Genomic DNA, 22,705 nt, shown 5'->3' with positions numbered 1-22,705 from the left:
GCCAACAGCCATGCAAACTTTTCTGGTTGCGAGTATTCGCATTTGTGAGTAATCCATTGTTAGTCCCATTCAAACTGGCTTAATAAATCCGACCAAGATGCTGCTGCCGACACCTGCAACCACAATATAACTAAATACCTGTGGGCATGACACTTTAAATTGAACTCTAAGTTTAAATACTGAGGACTTTAGGATGTGGGTGGCTTTAAAGAAAAGTTATTAATAGAGCATTACACAAGAATTTCCAGATGCTAAGCTAATTGCTTGACTAATATGGTCTACAAAATAAACTGATAGCAATTAAGTCGTACATCGCTCGACAAACAGAAAAATAAATGTAATAATGTGTGTGCCAGGTGATAAGATGGCGTCTTTAAATTCAAACAATTATCCATGTTTTATTCAGTCTTCCGAGTTTCTTAAATTATATTAAAGTGCCTGTCTCTTTGAGGTTATAAAATCTTTAGAGGGAGACTTTCAGCTTTTCCCCGATTTGATAATTTATGCTTTTCGACATTTCAATTTAAGTTAAGAAGATATCCGGACACCATCGACATATTTGCAAAAAGAACAACGCGAAATTTTAATGTTACATCATAAAAATACAAATAAAATAAGATTGAGGCTGGATTCTTATTATTTTGTATAATAATGTTTTACTGAGGAAATCTTTTCACTTTAACAAAAACTTTCCAATTTCGTAGTGTTTGTTCCGTTTGTTTAACTTCTGATCTACTTATCTACTCCTAATTTAAGATTAATTTTTGGTTGTTTCTGACGTAAACACAAGAAACCAAGAAAGATCGCAGTAATAGAGTTCCACGACTATCAGATACCCGTTAATCAGCCGGTGAGAGTGCTAAGTAGAAGTCAAATTTGTATACCCGTTACTCGTAGAGTAAAAGGGTATACTAGATTAGTTGAAAAGTATGTAACAGGTAAAAGGAAGCGTTTCCGACCATATAAAGTATATATATTCTTGATCAGGATCAATAGCCGAGTCGATCTGGCCATGTCCGTCTGTCTGTCCGTCCGTATGAACGTCGAGATCTCAGGAACTATAAAAGCTTGAAAGTTGAGAATAAGCATACAGACTCCAGAGACATAGACGCAGCGCAAGTTTGTCGATTCATGTTGCTACGCCCACTCTAACGCCCACAAACCGCCCAAAACTGCCACGCCCACACTTTTTAATAATGTTTTGATAATTTTTCATTTTCTTATTAGTATTTTCACATTTTTGTTCGTCTTGTAAATTTAACTCTATATACCAAAAATCTTTTTGCCACGCCCACTCTAACACCCACAAACCGCCAAAAAAAGTCAGTGTTGTAATTTCTCTTCGCTCTTTCACTAGCTGAGTAACGGGTATCAGATAGTCGGGGAACCCGACTATAGCGTTCTCTCTTGTTAAAATTGTGGACGTGACAGTTTTTAGCGGCTTGTGGCAAAGTTCTGAAACAAACTTGAACAAAGTGGTCATTCACTATATGAATTCTTTGTGGAAAGACTTTCTTATAGTTGTTACATTCTTTTCAACGGATCAAGCATACCCATTTGGACCTACGAGTTACAGGTCTAATTACTCATTCTGCGGCATGAACATGCCATATCTACATATATATTTAAATTGGCCATATATATATTATAAATGTACATGGTGTTTATACATATGTATATGCACTTGTGTATGTGTCTATTTACAATTTAGCCTAAACCATGCCTTCTTATCTTTTTAGCGGTAGACTGCGGACAGTAATCTGCGGCCATCTAAAAGATACAGTGGCTGTTTTAACCGATAGCGCATCGCGGATTTTTCGCTATCCATAAAAATTTAAACGGAAATTGTCGTGTGCCATGTGTGACTCTAAGTTCAGCGGCGGCCGTTAAATATTTTACACGAAATAAACAAAAACATTTAGCTCTGTGTTAAAATGAATTCATCGACCTATCCGACCCTTTCAGATTTAAACACAAGTTTTACAAATACACCAGATTTATACGCCACTAGTGTTAGCTTTGATCCATCCCCCGGATTAGAGGAAGTGGGCTCCTATGTCTGCGGAACCTTTAACTGCTCTCCAAAAGAGTTCGTGGCTTTTGTGCTTGGTCCACAGACCTTACCACTTTACAAGGCAATATTGGTAAGTCTTCTAGAGGTGGTCTGGAACATTTTACTTGCAATCAAAGCCTAAAGAGAAAATAAAACTTTTCTTATTGTCAGTTGTAAGCCATAATGAAAAATTAACTAATATCATTCTTCATTAAATATGCTATGTTCAAACTTTAATACAGCTTATTAATCTTATTTCAATATTTAACAAGAGAGAACGCTATAGTCGAGTTCCCCGACTATCTGATACCCGTTACTTAGCTAGTGGAAGTGCGAAGGCGAGTCTTCAACACTGAGAGTTTTTTTCGGTTTGTGGGCGTTAGAGTGGGCGTGGCAAAAAGTTTTTTGGCAAATCGATAGAAATTTACAAGTCAAATACAAAAATGAAAAAATATCATAACATTTTTCAAAATTGTGGGCGTGGCAGTTTTGGGCGGTTTGTGGGCGTTAGAGTGGGCGTGGCAACAAGTTTTTTGGCAAATCGATAGAAATTTACAAGACTAATACAAAAATGAAAAAATATCAAAACATTTTTCAAAAGTGTGGGCGTGGCAGTTTTATGCGGTTTGTGGGCGTTAGAGTGGGCGTGGCAACATGAATCAACAAACTTGCGCTGCGTCTATGTCTCTGGAGTCCGTATGTTTAATCTCAACTTTCTAGCTTTTGTAGTTCCTGAGATCTCGACGTTCATACGGACAGACGGACAGACGGACGGACAGACGGACAGACGGACGGACAGACGGACAGACGGACGGACAGACGGACGGACAGACGGACATGGCCAGATCGACTCGGCTACTGATCCTGATCAAGAATATATATACTTTATATGGTCGGAAACGCTTCCTTCTGCCTGTTACATACTTTTCAACGAATCTAGTATACCCTTTTACTCTACGAGTAACGGGTATAAAAATTGGGTTTAAATACACATGGATATTTATTTATCGGGACAAAAATTTCATGCTTCAATTTGAGCTTCTTAACTAGAAAATGCTTCGTCTTGCAAAGCCGTCATTCTGTTTGCGTAAACCTTTTCCAGATAACAATTATATTTGGAGGTATATTTATAACCGGGGTCGTTGGTAATCTCTTAGTGTGCATTGTGATTATTCGCCACTCGGCAATGCACACTGCAACCAATTACTATCTCTTCAGTTTGGCTGTTTCTGATCTGCTGTACCTATTATTCGGTAGGTAATCTAAATTAAATTCGACCAACATAGAAAATGCAATTTTATAAATCTTCTATTTAATAAAACTAGGACTACCAACAGAAGTGTTTTTGTACTGGCATCAGTACCCGGATCTCTTTGGCATGCCATTTTGCAAAATACGCGCATTTATTTCCGAGGCGTTAGTATACCTACTTTTAACTTGTATTTCAGCCATTTATAATACCAGCTATATTTCAGATGCACTTATGTCTCCGTGTTCACCATCGTTGCATTTTCCATGGAGAGATTCCTGGCGATCTGCCATCCATTGCATCTATATGCTATGGTGGGCTTCAAGCGCGCGATTCGGATAATAACAGCTCTTTGGATTGCCAGTTTTATAAGCGCCATTCCATTTGGACTGCTGTCGGATATTCAATACCTTGACTACCCCGTAGGTATGAAACTACATCACAGATTCACTCGTAGTATAAAAAGGGTGTCTGGCACTCGAGTCAGTTGTTCACATATAGCAGGTTGCAGAAGCCTTCTAATTGAATTTAAATGGGTGGTTGGTCAGTTAAGAGTTTCGCCACCCAACATCCGCAGATTGCGTAATTATACTCTTTGATTAATATCCGAATAATATGACCAGTTATGAACGGCATTTATTACGGTTTTCAGATCATACCCGCATTGAGGAGTCGGCATTCTGTTCCATGCCGGACAAGATTGTTAACAAAATTCCAGTGTTTGAAGTATCCTTTTGTATATTCTTTGTCATTCCGATGATACTCATCATTATACTCTACGGACGAATGGGAGCCAAGATTCGATCTCGAACAAATCAGAAATTGGGCAAGTACTTGGCTTCTTCTATTGACCGCAAAAAACCGACTTCAGGGATGTATTCCAGGTGTTCAACATGGCACCAACAACAGAGAAACGAGAAACTCTCAATTGAGAAAGAAGACGGTAATTCGAATGCTGGGTGAGCCTTTTTCAAAACAATACTAATCGAATCCCACAATAACGTCCCGTTTAATCAGTATAGCCGCTGTGGTGATAACATTTTTCGTGTGCTGGTTTCCGTTCCACCTGCAAAGACTCATATACCTGTATGCCAAGAACATGGATAACTATTTGGATATAAACGAAGCACTCTTCTCGATTGCGGGATTCGCGTACTACGTTTCATGGTAAAAGCCCAAGGCTTTTGTAAGCTGAATCTTAACTGATTTTTTTGACAGCACTGTAAACCCAATAGTTTACAGTGTGATGTCACGTCGCTATAGGGTTGCGTTCAGGGAACTCCTCTGCGGAAAAGCCGTGGGCGCATATTACAATAGTGGATTCGCGAGGGATCACTCCAGTTTCCGGGAAAGCTCAGCCTACGACCGCGTTCATTCCGTAAGTTATTCGAAAACACATTTGAACCTAAAATTTGGTTATTTTAACTCAAATTACCCTTTAGGTTCACGTCAGAGCCAGCCGGCTCCCAAATAAGTTCGAATCGGACGCCCTATCTGCAAATAGGGTGTTAATAAAGAAAACCTACAGTCTCCCGCTACCAAAAGTAATTAAAAAAAACCCATAGCATAAATATTCATTTAAGTATTCGTAGTTTGCTAGTATAGTATATAAAGTAAATTAGCATAAATTTAGAGCAACCACTTAGTTATTACAACTCTACAGATTCTTTTGAGCCGGAAATCCAAGAGTTGTTTCCAAACTTTTCCGTGTCGCCGGACTCTCGGAGCCCAAAGATACCTAAGCGAATAAATCAAATTAAAAAGTTTTTTCACTCTGCGTCAATTTGTGTATCCTTGTAATCAATCCATGGCTCCTCGCTTAGGTTGATTTGGCTTTGTTTACACTAATACCTATGGGAACATAACTTTTCCTTACGTTGCATGTCGTACGGATTAAAGTGCTCGTATGTGATTGTTCGAGTTCATAAAATACAAGGCGAACTACATTCTTTTTTCACCTGCATGTATTATAATAACCTTGAACCTTGCACTTTCAGAATGCCGAATCTACAGTCCTGAGCACCACTGACATTGTCATCGTGCTCGAAAACAGCCACACAGTTTGCGAGGAGCCCAAAGTTGAGAATGATATCTGGATCGAAAACGAGGAGACTTGTATTTAGGGAGGATGCCATTTCAACATTTGTAGTTTAAGCCAAAGCCGTCGATTGAAAACTCGAGGTAACGAGCACAACTTTTTGTAGGACTAATTTAAGATCAAAGATTTGTGTATTTGGTTTATTTTGTGACATGACTAGGAGTCTGTCTAAGATATATAATTATTTCCACCACATCTCATATTACTGAAACCAACTGAGTTTTATTATTAACGAACAGTTGTACTAATTGTGATTGATTCTTATAAATATGTATTTATTTATAAAATGGTAATTAGTTGAAAAAGAAACGTTGCACTTTTACATCTTCACAAACTTACTGGCCACAAAGAATCTGAGATATTTGAAACTTTATAAGCAAAACTTTGAAACCAAGCTGGAATAACAGGGCTTTTATGAATGAATAAATTAACGAATGATTACAGTTTTAACGATTTGCATAACAATGATCAAAATTATCGTTTTCCTGACTTGTTCTCTCGAAAAAGCAGTGCCAAATTGACGACAAAAGCGAAAGTTGTACCCATTATCCCAGTATCCATAATTAAAAACATTTTCACTTTTACATGAGGTAAATAACCCTGCATTCACAAATCTCTCATCCAGCCATCTAATATTCTGTATAAGCAAATTAATCTTTGAAGTTTGGGGGACTCCGAACCAATTACGCATAGATCTTCGAAAGATCTTATCTCCGATTTACTTTCACCTGCACTTAAGATAGCCAAATTAAAAAGTATACCTGGCAAATAGTTCTGTTGCATCTAGAGCGATGTCACGGTGCCCCGAGGCTCGAGTGCTTCATTTTCGAGCCGCGACGAGTGCGATATGATCTCTCGGGGATCTCTCGGTGGCCACCACATCCATATCTCCTCTGTGGCAGAGGCAGCATCTCAAAACTGGTTTAGTGGCCATTCCAACACTCCGAATTCCAGCACAGCTGGTTTAGAAACGTTCCATTTGCCACTCAGTTGCTTTTCAACCGACGACACCGCCGAAATTCAAGAAGAAAGTAATCGGATGGATGTGGATGCTCGAGACCCTCGATTGATTAACGGTGCTGCCGCATTGGAACAACAGGCTCTAGAAAATGTACCCATGTAAAGCTGATGCTGAACAAACTCGGTTTTAAATAGATATACATAGATAGCTGCATCTGGGCCCAAAGACGAGGCCACGATATTGTATTTGGCTGCAGTGCCGCGAGGCGTTCCATTTTTATTTAAACGACTGGCCGGATAACAAAGAAAGTGAGATCAAGTCTTCGAGATCGTGGATCGTCGAATGGAAAAGAAGCTTCGCATGTATGCGTGGTTAATTCGAAAGAAACTTTTTTGCTTTTGGCCGCGGAACTGACAAATGTCAAATACCAATAGACCGTCGTGGAACGAAGACGAGCTTTAAAAATGACTCAGCGTCCGCTTAAATTGGCCCCCATTTTGGAGGCACTAGTTCTGATAGTTTTCCTAATCAACCAAGTGCAGTGCGGTGAGAGTGATATGAGACAAGCGCGCATAAGGCAGTTTCTGAGTGAGCCCCAGCCCCAGACCCATTTCAACCACAATCGACCCCCGGGTCCCGGACTACTGCCCCGGATAAGATCACGATCGGATAACCTGCCCATGCTTCCTGGTAGTCCCAACAAGTTCCTGAGGTCCCCGCCTCCTGCCACCGCGCAACACATCATGCGCCGCGAGCAGCTTGGGAACATTCCGCCGAACGACCAGCTCAAGAGATACCAGTTCGAGCAGAATCAGCAGGGCAGATTCGCCCACGTGAAGGACGCTCCGGTGTTGGATGTGGGCAAGAACCAGTTTCCACCCCAGTATGTCTCCGAGCAGTACATCCAGAACTTCAAATCCTCGCCGCTCTTTAATGGCAATGTGATCATGAAGGACCACAAGCCAGTGTACGCACCCATTCAACAGCACGCGATTCCCGTACAGGCCTCCCAGTACCTGCACTATCCCAAGCTCTTCGGACAGCAGGGATCTCCCAGTTTCAGTGTGGTGCCTTCCCAGCAAACTGCCCTCCAAAACAGCCAGTTCCCTCAGGATCCAAATAGCTACTCTGTCTACGAGGATACCGATATTCCGGCGAAGCAGGAAATCAGCCAGATGGTGAACTTTCGCCAGGCAGTGCCACCTGCAAAGGAGTCCAGGGAGGCCCAGAACTACCTGCAATTCATGAGTACCAACGAGTACTTCCTGCCCAAAAGGGATCCCGACTTCAAGAAGCTGGACGCCGAGCGAGACCAGCAGACGCTGCTCCAGCAATATCCACAGCAATACAGTCAGCAGCAGCAGCTGTATCAGCAGCACCAGAAGCCGCAGCACCAGCCACCGCAGCACCAGCAACCGCAGCAACATCAATCCCAGCAGCATCAAGCGCTGCAGCAACATGTTCCCTATAAAACTGCTGGCCTAGACAACTCAGTCTCCTCCAGTTACAATGAGCCCATACAAGTGTCCGATTTGTTCTACCAGCAAGATCCCGCTCCTGTGAATTCCGCTGTGGTTCGCGGCAGTTACCAAGCAGGTCAGGATGTTTTCGTGGTCAAGTCCGACGGCAACAAAGCTGTGAAGCATGTGGTCTCCACTCCCATGGCGGTCCAGACCACTACTCAATCGCCGCTAAAGAGCCAGCACCTCGCCAAGAGTCACAAGAGCTTTACGCCGGAGCCCCTGCGATTCGAGTTCACCGAACAGGATGCCATCAGGGGATCCATGAAGTACACCCAAGCCCCGAAAGCCAATCAGTACTACTACGAAACCGTGGCCCAAGCTCCCCGCGAACACGCAAAATCTCCTGCACCAAAGATCGAGCTCAGCAAGCCCATTAAGGAATACACCGACGACCCAGAGGATAGTGCTGACACTGAAATTGGAAAACAGGTGGGTTTTGTTTCTTGAAAGCCGCAATTAGTATACACATATTAGCTAAAAGATAGGTATAGCCACTCACTTTGACTAAATTGTTGATCAATAATTAGTCCAAGACCAAGTCCTTTCAATCTTTAAAACATTTTAGCTACGGACCTACAAGTACGATACTGAAGTATCGAAAAATCAATACAATAAAGTTTAATACAGATTTTAAAAAGGATCATTTGATCAAAATTATTATTAAATTGTCGTTAAATGGTGACTGACTTAAATAAATACCGATTATGTCTATGAGTTTTTCGAAAACAAAATATATATTAAACTATAAAAAGACTGGTAAATCAACTCTAGCAAAAAGGATTTTTTGACTTCTTAAAGTCCTGTACCAATTTTACCTAATGGGGTCAAATCTATTTTCTGTGAATTCGTGCCTAAGATATTCTTGCCAATTTCAGCAAGAGGATCCGAAGGTCCTCACTGGGACGAGTCCAGCTACTCCGGATAATCCAAAGGACACGGAATATGTGAGAGATATGCCAAATGGATACGTACGAAATATAGTATGCATTATGTATCCTATTTTTATTTTTTATACAATAAAATATATAGCATTATGGTTCTATTTCAGGTGTGACGATTAAAAGTAAAGGATCTTGCTCATAAACTTAAATAAAATAAAACACTATTTGCTTTAATTTTATTTATTCTAGCGATTACAAAATATGCAAATTTAGTATAGTAACAAAAATGTATGACACTGGAAATGGTAAAGTTTAGGGATATTTAAAAAGTGATTTTGTCTTGTTATTCATATATAAAAATATCGTGCACTTATAGCTTTCCTATTTATTAAAGTGACTATCTAAAAACTATTAGTGCATGTGTATTTTAATTCTATATTTGTATGTATCTCAAAAATCATTCAGAGGAGTTAGTTATATTTAATAAATTATCAAAGTAAAAAAAAAACCTCTTTTAAAATCATATTTATATCTATTACTATAAACGGAGACTACCTGAACTTTTCGCTTTAGGAAAAAAACGAGAAACGAATATCTCCTAGCTGAATAAGAAATACTGGATAGGCTACTCGACTGGTTCTGAACTTTATTAACATTTTTTTAGTAGGGGATGTTCTTACGGTTTTTATTCGTAATATTCCCTTTTAAGTGGCGTATAAATGTTAAGTTGCTTATGTAAGTTGCTTAAAGCATAAAGGTTGTGTAGTATTTTTAACAATTTTAAAAGTTATTCAAAAAGTAACGGCCTACTGTCCAGCTTTACAGATGCCAGGTAACATTTCTGCTAGTGCATAACATATATATTAGACAAACTGGCAACTTGGGTGGCATCACCGCCGATAACACTTGTGTAACAATATGCGCTATCGATAGATCACGAACACAAGTAAACCCAGTTGCTTTGTAAAATTTTTTGTGAAAGTAAAGGGAATTTCTGGCGAAATAACTTTAATTTTCCGCTGACTCTCGCTCGCGTTCAATGCAATTGACCCCCCTTGTGGCGGCGACAGTATCTCCCGAAAGACTTACCCATCCCCTGTGCCGTAACATGAAAGCCTGCTAATTCGGATTACCTTTGAACACCACAATCACAAACTAAAATCCTCGATGCGAACGGCCCGACAGCTCTAGACCCCGTCCTGGTCCAAAATCCCTAATTCGCGACGATCCCGTCAATCGAAGGACTTCAGGAAGGAGCGGCGTGGAACCATGACATCATAGCCACTGCATATGCTTCCTGTCCCCAATCAAATGTACATAAATATGTATGTATAGCCAGCGTACCGCACATACGCACATATCCCTCGCGAAAGAACAGAACAGTATAGAGTGGAACGGCAGAGCCAGTGACGAACGTAGTGCAATCGAAACTAGTGATTCATGGAAAGCGCACACCTCGGCCTCCTGGAGACGACGGCGCTTCTTCCTCCACCCAGCTGTAAGCGACGTCGAAACCCAGCAACGAACATAAGTGGGTGGAATGGTCACCCCTCCCTGCTCCTCCCTCTGTCCATGCCTCTGCCCCAGTCCCATCCAGTCCCTCCTGTGAAGAGTGCCGGAATTTAACCTTTGCTCCATTTCTGCTTCCCTGTACTCATACCCCGCCTTACCTCTCGCTTCAGATTAAACGTGGTGGTCTGCTGCTGAAAATCTTGCAAAATTGGACAAACCCTCTGCGACTTTGTACGACAACAAGAAGTCGTACCTACAAACCGTGCTCGGAAGGGAAGCGCCATCAGCGAAGATGGTACTACCTCCTGCACCACGCAACCTCAAAGGTGAGTTGGAGTCATTGCCAAAAGTTGCGAAAAGTTTTAGGGAAAATCTTTATTTATTTTAATGTTGAATTCGGGTTAAAGGATTCAAGTCTGGGCTCATAGCAAAAGAGGATTGAAAGCAACAGTCGTTTTTGGATATATATTCATCCGGGCTAAAGCTGGTTTAAAAAATACTTTTATGGAAACATAGATAAAACAAGCCATGTGTTTTCCCAGGAAAATCGTTTTTTAAATATCTTTGAACTTGAAAAATTTGTTAACAATTCTGTTTTGATAAATTTTTTTTAATTAATTAAACAAAAAACACCACTTACCAAAACACGTAAACTGAAACCGTTTCATTCCTAATATTGATTGTTTATAAAATGTTTGTGAAAGGAAGATTACTAAGAACTGTGGAAAAATCGACTTTTGTACCCATGAATCTATACAATCTAATCAACCACTTTCATCATACTTTTAGGAATACCTCAAGTTCTAGCGAGGAGCAAACTGTGCAGGGAGCTAATATACAAAAGTCGGGACACCGTTCGTTTAATAGATCTGCCTCCTCTAGGCAAAAGCCGAGCCCGACATCAAAACTAAAAGACACCCTGAGCAGAAAGCCCACTTGCAAGCAGGGCACACTTTCTGCACACACGAGCACTAGCAGCACCACTTCAATTCAGTCATCACCCATCGAGCCAGCTTCCTCTCTACCCACGCTGAACACCACGCCTACACTACCGGCAGCCAGCAAAAGCAATCTATTTGTGCGAGTGCTACGACGCTTTTCAAGTAACTCCCTTCCCGGCAAGACGGCGTTAAGCCCGAAAAACGTAGACGACGTACCGAAAGTCAACGATAACAACAACGGCGCTCTGAGCATACAGCAATCGACCGATGTAGAGGTGCTTGGCTCTCAGGACAACCAGAGCAAGAAACAGAATGAGGACGGAATGGATGGCAAAACAGACCCTGCAGATGCCATAACCCACCAGAAAGCTGGTCTTACTTTGGGCAAACCTAAAAAAGACAAGTCTGTCAAGGGGACGTCGCAAGCGGTTTCTTCAGACACCAAGAAAATGGAGGCCAGGAAGTCCTCCTCGGACACGGTGATCGAGCCATTGATCAAGCAGCAGGCACCACTGCACTCGTCAAAAACCACGCCAACGACATTGACGGCGAACTTTGTGCAAAACATTCGATTCGTCCGTAAAAATGTGGAACAGTCAGGCAGGAACACCAATCCGCTGCAGTTCGTTGAACTCGAGACGGAGTTTCCTCGGGACTATGACGACAACATCGAGATGCTTTCCCGCGAGGCAGAGCATCTGGAGGAGCAGTTCCGCACGCCAACGCGCTCCAATGCTACGGATGCCACTTCCCACCATGTGGCCGGAATCATCGACAACATAATAACCGAAGCGTCACGGAGTCTTACAATCGAAAAGACTGAAGATGATGTGCCATTGAAGTCTTCTACCAAGCACTCAAGTGGGGTAAAACGCGTTGGCTTTCAAGTAGAGGATAAGGACGATACCGAAGTTCAGAGCGAAAAGCAGGCAAAGAGCATCGACGATATAACCAAAAAGACGGAGAGCTCCGAGGCTAGCGCAGAGGAAGCTACTGTCACCGGGGCCTCGACAGATGCATCTGCATCCCTGCTGCCCTCCACGTCGACGGTATCCACCACATCTTCAGCTACATCGATAACCAAGAGCAAGAGCGATGAGGACGATGATCCGGTGGCCATGTCGCCGTGCGGACGATTCTTTAAGTACGATAAGGAAGTCGGACGTGGATCCTTTAAAACTGTATATCGTGGCCTGGACACGTTGACGGGTGTTCCAGTTGCCTGGTGCGAATTATTGGTAAGATAATAAACTTCTTATGTAAATTATTGTTGTGCCAATAAGCATATGTATATGTTTATTAGTCAGCAAAAAATATCCCAAACGTGCATAAGCTAGTTATCAAATAGATAATAATTATCATGAATTTTTGATTGAGTTCTCTTTTTATTTAATGAATTTTTAGTTAACTTTAATGTAAAATTTTTTGTCTATCGGTGTTACAGGACAAGCAAGTAAAAAAAAGTGAACGTACCAGATTTCGCGAGGAGGCAGACATGCTGAAGAAACTTCAGCACCCAAACATTGTGCGGTTCTATACATATTGGGAGTTTCCCATTGGCCGCAAGAAAAATATTGTACTAGTCACCGAACTAATGTTATCTGGAACTTTAAAATCGTAAGAGTAAACCTGGCTTTCAATGGGATATTTATAAATATAAACTCTTATTTACTTATAGCTATTTGAAACGATTCAAGAAAATACACCCAAAGGTATTGAAGTCATGGTGTCGCCAGATCCTAAAAGGCCTCAACTTCCTGCATACTCGTCAATTTCCTATAATTCATCGTGATTTGAAATGTGATAATATTTTTATAACTGGCACCACTGGTAGTGTTAAAATCGGCGACTTGGGCCTGGCAACTTTGAAAAACCGCTCCCACGCGAAATCTGTGATTGGTACGCCGGAGTTCATGGCCCCGGAAATGTACGAGGAGCATTACGACGAGTCGGTGGACGTATATGCATTCGGTATGTGCATGTTAGAGATGGCCATTTCGGAATATCCTTACAGTGAGTGTAAGGGTCCGGCCCAGATCTACAAAAAGGTGATTTCAGGAATTAAGCCAGCGGCGTTGGCTAAGGTGGAGGATCCCAACGTGCGCGACATCATCGAACGGTGCATTGAACTAAAAAAGGAGGATCGGCCCAGCTGCAACGAACTGCTAGAATCCGAGTTCTTTGACGAGGATATTGGTATACGAGTAGAGCCAACTGCTTCGGAACAGTTTCTTTCTGATCCGAGCATCAGCATCATCGAGTTCCGACTGCGATTTATGGACCCCAAGAAGCGCTCGTCCCGTCATAAGGAAAACGAGGCAATCCAGTTTGAGTACAACATCAAGCATGATGAGTACGAACAGATTGCGCAAGAAATGATGAAGGAAAATATTATATCTGAGGACGACTCTCGCGCTGTAGCTCGGCTTTTAAAGGTGCAAGTGGTGTCGTTGCTTAAGGAACGTGCCCAGCGTCAAACTCAAATCAAGCTGCAAAACGAAAAGTCTCGTTTAGAAAAGTTGGCATTGCAAAAGCAACGTGAGAGTTTGCCGACCAACGTCGATGAAGATGAGGAAGAGGAGGATGAGTCTGAGGACGAGGAGGATGGTGTAAAATGGAATCAGCGCCTGCAGCTAAGGTATGACCTGCTTAACACTGATTCAGAAACAAGCCTTGCTCTATCCACGAACAGCGTCGAACCGCAACAGCTTTCCACTCGGTCGAACACTTCGATTCCGAACAGTGGCATACAGCAACCTGTTCAGGTCCCAGGTCAAGTTGCTGTTTCTCAGTTGATCTCGGTGCAGCCACAGGCTATTCCGTCACCGGCTATTCCCATGCAACAGAAGCCAACTGTGCACTACATTCAACCGCCACAGCTGGCGTCATATCAAAATTCGAATGCACCGATACAGGAGATGACCAATAACCAGGTCATATCGCCGACGGGCAGTCAACAGATGCAACAGCAACCACCTGTAGTGGCATCGACAGTGAATCATCAGGTCATGCCACAGCAACAAGTCAACCAACAGCAGCAGCCACAAATGATGCAGCCGATACCCCAGCAAGTTCAAGTACAGCAAGTTGGTCCGCAACAACAGCCCCAAACTGTTTTGCCACCGCAGCAACATGAGCAGCAGCCACAGCAACAACAACAGCCACTGCAGCAGCAACTGCAACAGCTTATGCACCCTAACGTGCAAGCTCCGGATTTGACTCAACAGCAACAAATGGCTCAGCAACAGGCCCAGCAATATTTTCAGCAGCAACAGCCTCAACAGGCCGTAAACATGCAACAAGCTTATGCAATGCAGCAAGCAGGCCAGCAGCAACAGCTTTCGCAGCCTCTTCAAATTCAGCAACAGATCTTGCAGCAACAACAAGCTGCTGTCTCACATCAGCAACAGATTATGCACCAGCAACTGGCCCAGCATCAGCTGCAACAACTTCAGCAGCAACAGCTTCAACAACAACAAATACAACAGCAGCAACAACAGCAGATGCAACAACAGCAACTCCAACAACAACAACAACTTCAACAACAGCAATTCGTTCAGCAGTATGCGCAGGCTTTGCCGCAGCAACAACATCAGCAACTTGTTACGGGATCGCAAGTGATGGCACCGCATCAGCATCAGCAACCTATTCAGATCCCAGTTCAGATTCAAGTTCCACCAACTTCTGTGGCTCCTCAAATACAGCAGACTTACAACCAACAGGGCCCACAAGTAACACTTAGTGATCCCCAACAGCATCCCGCATTTTCGGCCTTACCACCACAGCCAACGCAATTTATACAACAGCCCACTCAGCAACCCATACAGTTATCAATGCCGTTGGAACAACAATTACAGCAATTGCTGCATAGCCAGACAGCCCAGCAACAACAACAAGCTATAAGTCATCAGCAGCAACAGTCCTTGGTGCAACAGCAACAACAGCCTTTGGTCCAACAGCAGTCGCCTTTGGTCCACCATCAGCAGCCTCTGGTCCAACATCAGCAGCCTTTGGTACAACAGCAACCACAGCCCCAGACACAGCAACCACTCGTTGTTCAGCAACAACCACAGCAGCAACCTGCAGTAGATCAAATCTCACAGATTTCTTCGCAAGGGCCTGTGCAACAGGAAAATTTGCAGGCAATACAAGTCAACAAAGAAGCAAATGTCGCAACGGAAGCAATGTCTGTAAATAGCGTCCATGGTACCCTCGAAACTGCACCGAAGACAGAAACCCAGAACTCTGCTGATGCGGATAAGCAGCAAAAGCAGTCAGGCACGGGCACACGCTCCCAGAAACCGAGGCGATCCAACCGGAGCGGAAACGAAAGGATTCCCAAACTAAGTGTTACCAGCGTCGACGAGGGCAGCGTCATCAACTGCCATATGGAAAACAAACTTAAAACGATTACATTTAAATTCGACATAGGAGATGTAAATCCGGTTGAAATAGCCAATAAATTGGTGAGACATTCTCTTGCTTTAACCAAAAGTGAATCATCATATCGTTTCGTTTTCAGATTGCCCAAGATTTGCTTTCTAATTGTCAAAGTACAGTTTTTGTGGAAATGATCAATGAAATAGTTGACCAAGTCAAACAGAATCCTAATCAAATCCCTATACCGACTTATTATCGCCGAAATATTGAAAAGGTACATCGCTTTCCCAAATTTAATCCTATTAAAATTTTTACTCAATGAAGACTATTCTTACGATACCTTAGGGTTCTTAAAGCGCAGAGATGGACACGGTTCATTGGATGCACAACCCGTAATAAATGAAATGATTCACCTATTTTTCTAGAAACTCATATAGAATAAGATTATGTTTATAGCCCTTCTTAAGTGTGTTCCTAATGGTATCACATTACCACGCCGCACCTATTTTTACCCAAATTAAAGTCAGCTGTTATAGTAGTCCGATCCTTCAATGAAAATTGAAACTTTAAAACTTCACCAAGCATCACTAATAATTTTTACAAATATAAAGATATTCGTCCTTATCTACTACATGTTTTCGTTGACTATATAAATTACTTCAATTCTCATACCGCTACATGAGTCCAACAAAATCCTTCCTTTTCCTACGAAAAGCAGCGATTCAATATCGAGAAAATGATGCTAACAAGATTTCGTAAATTACTTAACTAAGCGATTTAATATCAATATCACAAAATCCATGTTTTTTGATTGTCTATCCCTACTATAATAAAACAGGTCCGACACGCGTCTCTAACTCGACAGCGTTCCACGTTTAGGTCACACCAAAGACATAGATCTGTAAGTGTTGTGTGCACTGGGCTTATGTAAACACTTATTTTTTCCTAGCTAAATTTAAAATGTTTCTTTACTTACAAGGATTTTCCTTTTTTTTAGACAACTCAAAAAGTAAATTTATTGAAGTTTGTTCATAAGTTGTAATGTATATACTTAATGTTCGTTTTATGATCTAATTTAAAACCGTTTTCAGATTTCCTCAAATTTATCGTTCGTGATAAATAGATACTCTATAAGCATTCAATGTTTAATAATAATAATCTTAAAGAAAACGAGCACGTTTCAAAAAAAAAAATGATCTAACTTTTACGTTGTACATTTTGTTAGAAAATTTGTACTGAAGTCATTAAAAACTAAATCGTTTTGGAACTAAATAATTCATTCAAAATGAGTTATGGGATAATGAAAAAATTGAAAAGTGTAATTGGTTAATAGGCTTCTTACAACTTTTTATTAATTTCAGTTTTAATGGCCCTAACACAAACGAATTTAAACTAAAGTTTGAACTTATAAATATCTCATTTTAAAAAACTTTATCCAGAAGTATAATTATTTGTTTCTTCTGCTCTTTTAATAATCAAAAGTGGACTTTATAAATAATGATTTGATTTCAGTTCTACTTTCAGTACTTTTTTATTTAAAGTAATAATGTATATGCACAAACAAATTTGCTTGACTTTTATAACTCACATTTAACCCACTTGTTTTAGCGGGATGAAACCGCCAGCGATATCACAAAGATGTTCGAGCCCACTATCCATGGCGTTGAAACCCTGCCATCCGGTGGAGGAGGAGCTGAACAGTCGAACTCAAACTTGACCTTAGAGGCCAGGTCCCATGTACCCAACCTACCAAATGCGAAGGAACCACAGCTGAATGTCAGCACTCCGCCCACAACCACTTCGACCATGTCTTCCTCATCAACCGCATCGAGGGATGCGCCCAATAGCAGCAATGACGTGACCATCGGTTCTGGTTCCGTTTCTCGAAAAACGAGCACGGCCTCGGAGTACACTTCGCTATCGATTGACTATATGCCCGACAGCAACATTACTCCAACTGGTCCGGAGCCACCGCTTGACAATGGAAAGGATAAGAAGCCTTGCTCCTTTGCTATAGCCAGAATGCAAAAGCTCTTGGAGTCGGCCGGCAATGGTGCTCCTCGCAGTCTGAATTTGCCCTTGAATCGTCACTTAAAGATTCAAGAAGACTTAAAGCATACTAGAAGTCTTGACGATTTGACGGCAGTGAAAATAACCTTTGACATGCCCAACAAGGCCGCATTGGGAACTTCGGAAAACGCCCAGCAAGGAACAGAAGCGGAAGCGGAGAAGCCAAAAGATAAGTCCGCACAGGCTGTGGGCAACCAGGGAACCGGAGCAGCCAATACTCTAGAGCAGCTAAAAATAGAACTGGAGAACATAACTCATGCCCACGCTTTCGCTTCTGCTGTAGTGGCCTCGATTAACAACAGAGCTCCTCACCAGGCTTCCCCAGCAATGTCCACCCTAAAGGCCACCTCTGGACAACCACAAACCCAAGAGGTAATTAATATTTAAAAATATTCAAACAGAAGTATTAGCTTTTTTTCGCAAGTGTTACAGTAGTGTTATGCTACAAAATTCTGAAACATAATCTCTTTAAATCGGTACAACTCTTAAACTATTAAGTCGTTTAATAAGGAAACATTTTGGGAATTTGCATTTTACATGAGATTACATTTTGGTTATTATCAAATAACCTGCACCAAGTGTCATTTTAAAATATTTAAATTTATTTCGAAAATGTTTCTAATAAAATATATTTTGTTTCCCTTAGATAATCAAGTCAAACAACGGAGCAGGAACTTCAGCACCCTCAGTGGGTCAGAATACTCCCACTGCAGCCTTAACGTCCGCCAGGGGCTCTGGCTCATCCGTCTACAACTCACGTCGCACATCCATTGACAACAGCATGGGATCCGATGTGCACCTGCACACTGCCACTAATCTGGAGGGGACAGTGAGCAACTCGGATCCGACTCCAACTGAGGCATCGGTTGGAATTACTATCGGCACGGGTCATGAGAAACAACTTTCCAAGCAGCCCAGCTTGGAAAAACCATCTACCACTTCCATTTCAACGAACAGCAGTGATCCTCCGCAAAGAAATCCCAGCAATGGATCAATTAACCAAAATTCAATTGCGGATTTGGAAAAGAAATTGGCAGCTTTGCGAAATACTGAAAACACAGACGAGGCAAGAAACCAATCGTTGTTTCATAGATATCCATTTGCACATATTCCTAACCTCTCCCATTTTCAGTCTTCATCAGCAACATTGTCTGTGGTTCCTAAACAAGTTGAAGAAGTCGTTAACCCAAGCGCGCGTAAGATTTCGCGTTTCAGTGTCAGTCGTGTGCAGGAGCAGAAAACTTCAACCGGAGTTGAAGAACCTGCTCAGGGTCAACTGAAGATCGACCTCCAAGTCGCCGGCCCTGGAGGCCAGGTGCAGACCAACAACTCCGTTCAGAACGGCAGCGTGGTCAACACTCCAACCGAAGTCATCAGCTCTCCCATTCAAAATGTTCCGCTAGCTATCAACGGAATTCAGTTGATATACCAACAGCCCCAGCAAATCCACCAGTTGCCAGGTGGAACCTCAACTACTACAAGTGGAGCAGGGGCTCAGTGCATTGTGGTACCTCAAGTTGTTAATGGCACCCACGTGCAACAGCTATCTAACATACAACCACAGCAGCAGAGTGTGCATTCAAATATGACACAACAGCCACAGCAACCACCACTTAATGGGCTCCCATCAATGGTTAACACTCTTCAACAGCAGCCACAACAACAACCCTTACCGATGCAGACGGTTCAGTCGCAGCAACAGCAGAATCAAATGCCTATTATCTCGCAACAACAGCAGCAGCAGATCCTGATTCAGCAGCAACAGCAACAGGGATCTCAGCAAGGATCACAGCAATTTAATTTGCCTGGCACACAACAGACTCATCCCCAGCACCAATTTATCCAGTCGCAGCCCAACCAACTTCACACGCTTCCACCACAGGTGGTGAGCATGGCTCAGGGAAATATGCCGCATCAGCTTCCACCCATGCAGACTATGGGTGCCCAACAGCAAATGATCTCGCAACAACAGCATCAGTTGCAGATGCAATCGCACATGCACCAACAAAACGTGCCCGGAATGTACAACCAGCAGGCTGGAGCTCATGTGGCAGCACCTCAAAATTTTGCCAGTGCTGTGCCAAATCATTTGTTGCAGCAGTCCCCATTGATGGGGTCTCAGCAGCCAGCACAGACCATGCAACACGTAATGCAACCAATTTTTAATGCAACGTCTGGTGAAGGTAAACCAATCCATGATATTTATTTATTTATATATAGTTTTTTAACAATTGTGTGTTTGTCAATACCTTATTACTTACATGTGAGAACTCTACAACTTTTTTATTCTTTATTGCAGTTACCGAAGAGCCTGTATCTTTAGCAGCTACGCATCCGCATTTGCTACCGAGCGATATTCAATCCGTAAGAACAACTCAAAAGCCATATTGCTATAAATGAATAAATACAACTGTTCTTTCTTCAGGATATAAAGCACAATTTAGACTCATTAGTGAACCAATTGTGCAATACGCGCTTGGGTACCAACCAGCACCAACGGCTGTTGCTGTTGCGTCAGAGACAACTCATCGAAGAGGACGAGCTGCGTCTTAAACATTATGTGGAATACGAAAAGTTTCAAAAGGCACTGCGCCAATGTATGTTCTGCTAACGATCCTATCAGAAAAATATAAAAACTGTATTTTTTTTCAGCTATTAGCACAAACGTTCCAGCTAATGCAGCTTACTATTCTTCGGCTGCCGCACAGCTTTCAACCAATTTGGCAGCTCCAGCAGCTTCGTCCTCATCGAATTCGACATCCACTAGCTCCGCAAACACATAACTTCTCTAAATGTTTTGCTTCATGCACTTTTGACAAGCCATACTAACAGCTCTACTCTATGTTCTCGGCAATATAATTGGCTCGAGCTGGAGGACGTGGATCTGGAGGTAGATTTTAAGTAAAAAGTTGTCGAATGTTACGGGGTTGTCTGTAAATATTAGTCAAACGCTTCTTGTTGATATGCCATTGTTTTATATTTCTCTTTCTGTTTAATTTTTTATTTAAAATTCCTTATTTCCCAACTTGGCTTTCGTTTATTTGTTTAAAATAAATATTAAATGTTTTGTATGAACTTTTTAAGGAAATTGTAAATTTGATTAGTAAAAGGAACTGTAAATAAACATTTCGATAATGTAATAATTTAACAATGCATATAGGAATATTATATATTAGCCATCATTTATTCAAAATGATGTATACATACTGCATAGTTACTAAATAAATAACTTATTACCGAATATATACTATAACAATTTTAATGGAGCGTCTCAAATGTGCTCAGGGAGCTGGCAGACTAAAATTATAATACACTTCTTAAAGGCCTATTCAATTTAATGGATACAATAGCCTACAGCATGCCTTTTGTACATATTTTGTTTGAATACCACTGATAACACAAGATTACGAAAACTTAAAAAATCCTTGTGTCCAAAATCCAGTCCTTGTCACCTTGTGCATCGATGGGAAATCGACTGTGATCTGGGGCATTTGGAGTGGGAAATCTGTCAACTTTGTTGACGAGGCTGGACGAGGTTGACAAATCCTCCGGTGTGGAAGGATAAACCACCGGATCTCCCACGGGCGGCCTTTGGGGTGCTCCATAAGGAAGGTTTTATATATTCTGTTCAGGAAATTTTGGGTCTCTGGGACCTGTAATTCCATTAATATTCTCCACGGCGGTAGTTTTAGTTCCGAAGTGTTTGTCCTTCTGACTTAGTCCATCTCCAGGTCTTTGGCCAGCAAAAGACGGTCTTTGAGCCTGGGTAATTTTAAGTAATGCGAGAGTGATTTTAGGTAATAGGCAAAGCAATGTCAACATGTTGTAAACGAAATTGAATTTTTTCTTTAACACTATTTCTGGTGGCCGCTAGTGATGCTAGCTTTTGGAGTCTGGATCAGCAACTGTGCAACACAAAAGTGTAACTTAATTTAAATAAGTTTTTAGCTACTCCGAAGAACGTGCCTGTTATTTTAAGACTGTAATAAAATATACCTGTTCCTAGTAGAGTAAAATGGTATACTAGCTTCGTTGAAAAGTATGTAAAAGGCAGATGGAAGGGTTTCCGACCATAAAGTACATATATAGATTCTTGATAAGGATCAATAGCCGAGTCGATATTTTTGCCGCAACCCACCCTAACGCCCACAAACCACCCAAAACTGCCACGCCCACACTTTTCAAAAATGTTTTGATATTTTTTCACATTTTTGTTAGTTGTGCAAATTCCTCTTGATTTGCAAAAAATCTTTTTGCTACGCCCAATCTAACACCCACAAACCGCCAAAAACTGTCTGTGTTGAAATTTCTCCTTCGCACTTCCACTAGCTGAGTAATCAGATAGTCGGGGAACTCGACTATAGCGTTCTTTCTTTCTGTAACCCCGGCTTATACAATTTGTGTGAAATTTAGGTTTCACATATAATCGCATGTAATATAATTATTCTGGCAAATATGTAAACAATTTCTAAGTGTGATCAAAAGGGACCTTTATTTTGTTATCTACTACTATTCTAAAGTGAAGTTGCGCCGAAAACTATGCATTGCTTATGTGGCAATAAGAAAGCTTTAATACGGCTATATGAACTAAAAAATGGCTCGTTTACTTTTAGTTCCAAATATATTATTAAACTATAATTTTTAAATTAGGTAGGTAAATTCTTAATATTGCATTTACTTTAAATAAATTAAATAATTTGCTTTTAATATGTATCTGTTTAGTTATACCCGTTACTCGTAGAGTAAAAGTGTATACTAGATTCGTTGAAAAGTATGTAACAGGCAGAAGAAAGCGTTTGCGACCATATAAAGTATATACATATATTCTTGATCGGGATCAATAGCCAAGTCGATCTGGACATGTCCGTCCGTCCGTATGAACGTCAAAATCTCAGGAACTATAAAAGCTAGAAAGGTGAGGCTTGGCATGCAGACTCCAAAGACATAGACGCAGCGCAGGTTTATATTCATATTGCCACGCCCACCCTAACGACCACAAACCTCCAAAAACTGTCAGTGTGGAAAATTTCGTTGTAT

The 22,705-nt window shown here is 41.5% G+C and overlaps 5 protein-coding genes across 8 annotated transcripts; 4 read left to right on the top strand and 1 right to left on the bottom strand.

The window, feature by feature from the left end:
- The first annotated feature begins 1,749 nt into the window (after window positions 1-1,749).
- Window positions 1,750-6,285, top strand: LOC122617277 (neuropeptides capa receptor). 3 transcript variants are annotated; one of them, XR_006325940.1, is made up of 11 exons: window positions 1,751-2,144; window positions 3,156-3,306; window positions 3,379-3,469; window positions 3,529-3,728; window positions 3,955-4,128; window positions 4,187-4,261; window positions 4,325-4,469; window positions 4,521-4,680; window positions 4,745-4,846; window positions 5,300-5,483; window positions 6,188-6,285. XR_006325940.1 is itself a non-coding variant. In XM_043793066.1 (10 exons), the coding sequence occupies exons 1-10, from the start codon at window positions 1,935-1,937 to the stop codon at window positions 5,423-5,425; spliced, it is 1,434 nt and encodes a 477-aa protein (XP_043649001.1). In that variant the 5' UTR covers window positions 1,751-1,934; the 3' UTR covers window positions 5,426-5,999. The 3 variants fall into 3 exon arrangements, 2 of the variants coding, with proteins under 2 accessions (XP_043649003.1, XP_043649001.1); XM_043793066.1 differs by lacking the exon at window positions 6,188-6,285 and having other exon boundaries at window positions 5,300-5,999; XM_043793068.1 differs by lacking the exons at window positions 4,521-4,680; window positions 4,745-4,846; window positions 5,300-5,483; window positions 6,188-6,285 and having other exon boundaries at window positions 1,750-2,144; window positions 4,320-4,460.
- Window positions 6,286-6,825: 540 nt separating this feature from the next.
- Window positions 6,826-8,938, top strand: LOC122616901 (bromodomain-containing protein DDB_G0280777). The gene is made up of 3 exons (XM_043792488.1): window positions 6,826-8,313; window positions 8,760-8,852; window positions 8,933-8,938. Exons 1-3 carry the CDS (start codon window positions 6,826-6,828, stop codon window positions 8,936-8,938), a joined length of 1,587 nt encoding a protein of 528 aa, XP_043648423.1.
- Window positions 8,939-9,697: 759 nt separating this feature from the next.
- Window positions 9,698-11,203, top strand: LOC122618618. The gene is made up of 3 exons (XM_043795190.1): window positions 9,698-10,263; window positions 10,448-10,603; window positions 11,067-11,203. Exons 1-3 carry the CDS (start codon window positions 10,093-10,095, stop codon window positions 11,082-11,084), a joined length of 345 nt encoding a protein of 114 aa, XP_043651125.1. The 5' UTR covers window positions 9,698-10,092; the 3' UTR covers window positions 11,085-11,203.
- LOC122618617 (serine/threonine-protein kinase WNK1) lies at window positions 11,071-20,819 on the top strand. 2 transcript variants are annotated; one of them, XM_043795188.1, is made up of 10 exons: window positions 11,071-12,456; window positions 12,663-12,835; window positions 12,897-15,684; window positions 15,741-15,872; window positions 17,207-18,040; window positions 18,315-18,734; window positions 18,801-19,851; window positions 19,968-20,032; window positions 20,094-20,265; window positions 20,321-20,819. In XM_043795188.1, the coding sequence occupies exons 1-10, from the start codon at window positions 11,542-11,544 to the stop codon at window positions 20,449-20,451; spliced, it is 6,681 nt and encodes a 2,226-aa protein (XP_043651123.1). In that variant the 5' UTR covers window positions 11,071-11,541; the 3' UTR covers window positions 20,452-20,819. The 2 variants fall into 2 exon arrangements, with proteins under 2 accessions (XP_043651123.1, XP_043651124.1); XM_043795189.1 differs by lacking the exons at window positions 18,315-18,734; window positions 18,801-19,851; window positions 19,968-20,032; window positions 20,094-20,265; window positions 20,321-20,819 and adding an exon at window positions 15,944-15,990 and having other exon boundaries at window positions 11,400-12,456; window positions 17,207-17,224.
- Window positions 20,820-21,082: 263 nt separating this feature from the next.
- Window positions 21,083-21,490, bottom strand: LOC122616900. The gene is given in 1 exon segment (XM_043792487.1): window positions 21,083-21,490. A coding segment is annotated over 1 exon segment (408 nt).
- Between the last annotated feature and the right edge of the window lie 1,215 nt (window positions 21,491-22,705).

Source organism: Drosophila teissieri, chromosome 3L, assembly GCF_016746235.2.
Source record: "Drosophila teissieri strain GT53w chromosome 3L, Prin_Dtei_1.1, whole genome shotgun sequence".
NCBI classification, from domain to species: domain Eukaryota; kingdom Metazoa; phylum Arthropoda; class Insecta; order Diptera; family Drosophilidae; genus Drosophila; species Drosophila teissieri.
The sequence above is the reverse complement of the archived record's forward strand: the minus strand, read 5'-3'. Positions and strand labels throughout refer to the sequence as shown.